Below are 6,423 nucleotides of genomic sequence, written 5' to 3'. Positions count from 1 at the left end.
TGTTTGCTATACACAGCAACCCCCTATTTACTACCAAATAAAAGAAATACATGTGTGTTTCGACCACAAACAGGCGAGCTAGTTCTGTTCAGCCCTGCTCAAAACAGTGGCCGAGAAGAACCGCGTTATCTCTCGAATTGCAAACAAAGGCAGAGATTTGCCGAGCGCGGTTGCAGCAGTAAACACGAGTGGTCGCGGAGTTGCCAACAGTCGAGAAGATCGAAGCAACTTTCTTTGAATCGCCCCCACCTCCCCGACAGAGAGTTTTTGTTTCTGTAAAGATGATTTTCTTTCCACCACTCAAAGCGATTGCTTCCACTCCATCCCAGAGTGATGCGGGACCTCCAGAAACTTTAAGCAGGGCTAAAGGTGCAGGAGGAGGGGGTGGGGGTTCCCTTGGCAGCCTGTCCCGCTCCAGGCCGGCGCTCCCCGCCCGGGAGTGGCGCAGCGCAGCGGGGAGCGCCGGGGCTAGCGGAGCCCTCGCTCCTTCTCCTCGAAGGGAGAAACGGAACATTTCCCTTCGCGTTTCGCTGGATCCTTGAGGGATAGGATGGAGTTTGGGGACTCCTCTTGAAGGCTTGAGAAAAGCCTGAGCGCCGGGCTCGGCTCGCTGCAGGTGCGGGCGGAAAGCAGCATCCCGCTCCGAGCGATCCCTCCCGGCCGGGCTGTGGGGAACTCCGGCTGCGGGAGAGGGGCGGCTCGGGGGGCAGCGAACCGGCCTGACCGGCCCTCGGCCCACGGCCCAACTTCACCGCCAGCTTTCACAGCATCCGCCTGATGTCGATCCCGCGGTGTGCAAGGACAGCGGGAAGCAGAAAAGCTGGAAAAGCTGGGGTCTGTTTAAAATGCTTAGTAGTCTCCTTTTTTTTTTTTTTTTTTTTTTCATCTCCTTGATTAAAAAAAAAAAATCCTGCCTAGTCCCATCAACCCCACCAAGATCATCGTTTCCCCGGGAAATGCCCCTGACAGTCCCGGGACGGGCACGGGGAGCCGCTGCCCGCCGCCCGCACCCGCGCAAAGGCCGCGCTGCGGGGCCGGAGCCGCGCTGGCGTCCATCGGCTCCTTCCCCTGCTGGGAAAGGGCCAGGAGGGTCCGGAATCGTTTTCTGAGCACTGACCAGAAATAAATGAGCTTTTTTTCCTTGCCGTTTGATAACATCGTGCTGCCGCGCTGTAAAATGGAAAGACGTATTTACTATGACAACAATATTTTTAATGGGCTGCAAGCGACTTGTCCCAAAGTTGGTACTGCAAACAGCAAAGGCATCGCTCTGTTTGTAGGCGACACAGCCAGCACCGCATTCTGACCCCGAAACTCTGTTTATTTTTCATTTACGACCCATTGCCAGGGTTTTTATCCCAAACGAAAAGAAAACGCGGGATTATCTTTTCGCAACGTTGAGTTTTATTTTGATTTCTTTGGCCCCAAATCCTGCCCTCGGCGCTAACAACACGTCGATTCGGGCCAATCTGCGGGAAGCGGAGAGCGATCCTATCTCCAAATAACCCTGCCGGGGCTTTGAACACGCGTGACGGCCCCGGCCGTGGGCACAGGGCTCGGACACCCTGCGGCAGCCCCGGGGGCGGAGGGGGGCGAAGGGAGGCAGGGGCAGCCCCGGGGGGGCGCAGGGGAAGGGGCGGCAGGAGTTCAGGGGAAGCCCTCGGGGGGGGAGGCGGCGCTCCCGTGGGCAGGGACCCCCCCGCTGCCCCCTCCCACCCCGGGAGGCTGCGACCCCTCGCTCGGGGTGAGGCGGGCACCGTGACCCCCGGAGCTGCGCAAAGCCCCCGTTGCCCATCCCCTTCCCTCTGGATCCCTGCTCCAAGGAGGGAGCCCCGGCGGGATCGGCTCCGTGCCCTGCCCGCAGCCCCGGAGCTCACAGAAAACCTTTGGGTTATTTTGGGTTATTTGTTTTGTTGTTTCTATTTTTTTTCATGTTGTTGTTTATTTATCTTCTTTTTTTAATTATTATTCTTTTTCCGCTCGAAACCACACTTTAAAAATGATAAGGAACGGGTTTTATTGATTTTTTTTTCCACCACAACATTAAGTTTATAACAATATAGGCTGTTTTAAAAATAGGACCGATCCCTAACAGAAAGCGAGAGGGCAGAGGATACAACCGAAATTGGAAAACAAAATTTAAAACCAAACAAAGAAAAGAAACCAACCGACCCAAACCCTTGGGAAGACAGCAAACAATTGTCAGACAACAGGTGAGCAGACACTAAGACAGAGAGACTAGAGGTGTCCACTCCTCACTTGATTTCTGCCTATTAAAATCCACATACTCAATGGACTTTAGAAGAAAACTGTACATCATATCAAATAAATTAAAATTACCCTAAAGTTGATTGTCCTTCACTTAAAGCGCCCAGCTCACCGAATCTCCCTTATTTATTCGCATAAGCCGGGCCGATGCTAATTCCCATGCCCTGCTCCTCTCTTCTCACTTTCCTTCACTTTTAATTCTTTTTTATTTCATTTTGCACAACATGAAGAAACGCAATTTTACAATGCTAAAAACCCTTTCCTCACCATTCAAATAAAAGCAGTGCTTTAAGAATCGTCGTACAATATTGCACAGTTCAAAAGTACAATAATATTATCAATAATAATAATAATAATAATAATAATAATAATTAGTATTACAAAAGAAAGCAAAAGGGCACAGATTTTTTTCCCCCCCAGATACCGAAATAACTTTACAAGGAAAAAACCCCGAAACAACCTGACAACTAGGAAAACAAGAATTATAAACAAGAATTAAAAATGTCTAAGTAAACGATAATAAATAAGGGTCACTCAAAGCGTGTGAGTGTATTTAACCGTTCACTTTGAGGCTGTATTTCTTGCTCGTGAAAGTCTCATGGCAGAAACCGAAAGGTACAAAACGTGGGCAAGCAAAGAGGCAAAGGTCTGCTTAAATGAAAAGCCGTGGTCGATGAAGTTTGAGTCACGACAGGATCAGGAGCCTGAACAACTATTTGGAGGCAGAAGGAGAGATCCGAAAGGAACAGAAATTCAGCTTCCCGTTAGCGTTTGGCAAATCTCGAGGAGTGGCCTGGGACCATTCATTTCATTTTTATTACTATCTTTTATTCCCCCTTTTTTAATTTTTTCTCTTTTTTTTCTTTTTCTGTTTTTTTTTTTTTTTTACAAAAATAAAACTAAAGCCACAGAGAGAGAGAGACCATCGCGGTTTTCATCCACGTTTACAAAAGGTGTGACAGCTCCAGGGTTCTCTACAAGTCCCCGCTTTCATTTTCCTCATTTTCGTTTCCCTCCCCCCACACTTTTATTTCCTTTTTTTTTTTTTTTGTTTTCCTCCTAAATTTCCGCGACTTTCCTCCTACCACCACCCGCCGAGGGGTCCCCCCAGCCCCGCACTCGTGTCCCCGCAGTCCCCCGCGCTCCGCAGACGCCGGCCGGGTGACTCGCACGGGGGGCTGCAGTACTTACAAGCGGCCGGGTGACTTGCGCGCCTCTCCGCGCCCCTCCGCGCAGCGGCGGCCGGGCTCAGACGGGCCGCAGCAGCGGCACGGAGGTGACCACGGGGTGGGAATAGTAGACGGGGTGAGGGAAGGTGAGCAGGGGCTGCGTGCCGGGGGCTCCGCCGCCCCCCGCGCCTCCCTCCGCGCCCGAGTTCTCGTGGTAGAGGATGGGGACGCGGACGATGCGCTGCGCGGCCGCGTGGCTCAGGTTGGCCGCCTCCAGCTCGGCCGCCAGCTGCCGCTTCCACTTGTTGCGGCGGTTCTGGAACCAAATCTTCACCTGGGTCTCTGTCAGGTGCAGCGAGGCGGCCAAGCCGGCGCGCTCCGAGCTGCTCAGGTAGCGCTTCATGTCGAAGGTGGACTCCAGCTGGAAGACCTGCGAGCGGCTGAACACCGTGCGCGTCTTCTTCTTGCGGCACGGCTTCTTCTCGGGGCTCTCCTCTCGCTTCTTCCAGTCCTCCGCGCCTCCCTCCTTCTTCGCCTCCTCCGAGTCGCTTTCCTCCAGAACGATCTCGTCGGGGCTCTTGGAGTCCAGCTCCTTCTGCTCCCCCTCCGCCTTCAGCAGCGGCTCCGGGGAGTCCCGGTCGGTGCCCGAGGCGGGGGACGAGTCCCTCAGCAGGGATTTCTCTGCGGCTGGATGGGAAGGACGAAGCGGGGCGTGAAGGGGGGAGATGAGGGACACAAAGAAACAGCTTCACCACCCAGGCCCCGCGTCCCGTCAGGGGGAACGGGCCGAGCCGGCCGGATCCCCGCGCCGCCCCAGCGCCAGCTTCACCCCCCGCCCCGCCGCCCCCGGGCCCCACGGCCGCAGCCCCGCCGGGGAGGGACGGAGGGAAGGAAGGAGCGATGGAAGTTGTGGGGAGCGGTACCTTCCGTGCGGGGCAGGTGGGCTCCGGCCGGCGTCAGGGCGTAGGGGTACCACCAGGTCTGGGCGCGCTCCAGGCAGTGGGCGCTCAGGGCGAAGCGCGGCGCCGGGATCTCGAAGCGGGGAAAGGCGAGGTCGCCCACCTGCGAGAGGGCGAAGCCGGCTCCGTCCACCGCCGCCTTGCCCGAGGGGGCGAACAGCGCCCGCGGCTGCTTGGGGGGCGCCTTGGGGGGGCCGCCGTTGAGCAGGTTCTTGATGTAGAAGGACTCTTTGGGGGGCGGCGGAGGAGCGCTGGGGGGCTCCTGCCCGGTCTCCGGCATCCTCCGCTGCCCGCCCGGTTCCTGGCCGCCGCTGGCCCCGCAGCCCGCGCCCGGCGCGCAGGTGGCGGCTCCCGGCGGCGCGGGGGACAGGCGCGGCGGGGCGGCGTCGGAGCGCGGCGGCGGGGCCGGCTGGGGGCCCCTCGCATGGGGGGGCGGCAGGGCGGGGGGCCGGGGGGACCCGCGCAGCCCGCGGCACCGGGGGGCTGCTGCGGGCAGGCGGAGAGCCGGGGTCGTCGCTGCCGCCGCCGCCGCCGCCTCCCGCCGCCGCTGCTGCTGCGTCAACCTGACGCCGGATGCTAATGATGAAATCAAAATGTCATCCCCGTTCCGCGCGGGGAGCACGCGGCGATTGGGCACGCACAAAGGCGAATGGGATCAGGCGGGAGGCGGCGGGAGGAGAGGGCTCCGCGCAGCCCCTGCTCGCAGCCGCCGCGGCCCCGGCCACCCCCCCGACGCGCCGCCGTGCCCGGAGGCGGCGACCGCCCGCCCGTCCGTGGCGTTTACAGAGTCCAATTAGGCAGCGAGCGGGGCCGGGCCGGCGGCACAAAGGGACCGGCTCGGCGGAGCGCGGCGGGAGCGGCGGCAGGCGAATGGCACGGGCCGCGCCGCTCCTGCCTCAAAACCGCCCCCGCCCCGCCGCGCCGCCCCCCGCGCCCCCGCCCCGCGCCGCCGGGAACAAAAGCCGCCTGCGGCCGAGGGGGGGAACGGGCCGGGCCGAGCCCGTCGGGATACCGGGCACCGGACAACCTCTGGCTGCGCTCCGCTCCGCCGCGGGGCAGAAACGACTTAGAGGCCGGCTGCGGGGCGGGGGCTGCGGGAGAGCTCTCCCCCGACGGTGCCCTCCTGCCGCCTCCTCGGCTCCCGGCCGCGCAGCAGCGGGGCCGCCGGGACACGTCGAGCCCGCGGCGGAGGGGCGACAACGGGCACGACCTGGGCTCGCCGCTCGTGGGATCAGGGCACGAGGCGGCGGGATTCGTTCCTGCCCGAATCCCGGGATTCGTTCCTGCCCTGCTCCTGGGCTTCGAGCTCCGGGTGCTCCCGGGGTTCGGTCATGGGGCGCTCCCGGGATCCATCCCTCCCGCTCTCGGAATCCGAACACGGTGCTTTTAGTTTCCATCCCTGCCGCTCTGCGCGTTCGGGCACGGGGCGATCACGGGCTCCGTCCCTGCCCCGTTCCCGGCTCCGTCCCTGCCCCGTTCCCGGCTCGGTCCCCGCCGCTCCAGGGGTCCGGGCGCAGGGCGCCCCCTGGCGGGCCGCTGGAGCCCCCCGCGTTCGGGGCCGGGCGGGCCCGGAGCGCTCCCCGCACCGCCCCGCACATCCCGGGACACCGGGAAGCGGCAGCTCCCAGGGGCCCTGGGAGCCCCGGTAGGGCGGTAATACCGCGTACTGCCCGCCGGAAGGGAAGGGAAGGAACCACTCAGTTCTGGCATCCTTCTAAACGTTTGGAATACCTTTGAGCATGCACTGCAAAAATCTGCCCTGGCACACGCAGAGCTCTGGACTCGGATGTGCTCACATGTGCATAGGGGGCAACAATTTCTACTTCTAAGCATTTTAATGCCTTGATCAAATCTACCTGATTTTTCTTGCTTTTTCCTTTTAAAGACACCCACTTGGCAATTTGAAGTGAGACTTTATCTGAATCAAACTGCCCAGGAGTCTTTCCTCCTCCTGAACATTTGGGGTTATAAATAGAGGGAGAATTTGTATAGAACCAGTCACACAACATTTTTGGCTGCAACAGATG

General features: G+C 59.8%; 1 protein-coding gene across 1 annotated transcript; it reads right to left on the bottom strand.

Moving 5' to 3' along the window:
- Positions 1-2,000: 2,000 nt before the first annotated feature.
- HMX3 (H6 family homeobox 3) lies at positions 2,001-4,703 on the bottom strand. Its single transcript, XM_059852176.1, has 2 exons — positions 4,361-4,703; positions 2,001-4,124 (listed from the first exon to the last, which is right to left on the bottom strand). The coding sequence occupies exons 1-2, from the start codon at positions 4,674-4,676 to the stop codon at positions 3,517-3,519; spliced, it is 924 nt and encodes a 307-aa protein (XP_059708159.1). The 5' UTR covers positions 4,677-4,703; the 3' UTR covers positions 2,001-3,516.
- Between the last annotated feature and the right edge of the window lie 1,720 nt (positions 4,704-6,423).

Source organism: Haemorhous mexicanus, chromosome 7 (genome assembly GCF_027477595.1).
Source record: "Haemorhous mexicanus isolate bHaeMex1 chromosome 7, bHaeMex1.pri, whole genome shotgun sequence".
Classification (NCBI taxonomy): Eukaryota; Metazoa; Chordata; class Aves; order Passeriformes; family Fringillidae; genus Haemorhous; species Haemorhous mexicanus.
The sequence above is the reverse complement of the archived record's forward strand: the minus strand, read 5'-3'. Positions and strand labels throughout refer to the sequence as shown.

Coding starts and splice junctions, on each gene's coding strand:
- HMX3 (XM_059852176.1), bottom strand. CDS start 4,676: ATGCCGGAGACCGGGCAGGAGCCCCCCAGCGCTCCTCCGCCGCCCCCC. Junction 4,125..4,360: donor CCACCTGCCCCGCACGGAAG/GTACCGCTCCCC, acceptor CTTCCCATCCAG/CCGCAGAGAAATCCCTGCTG.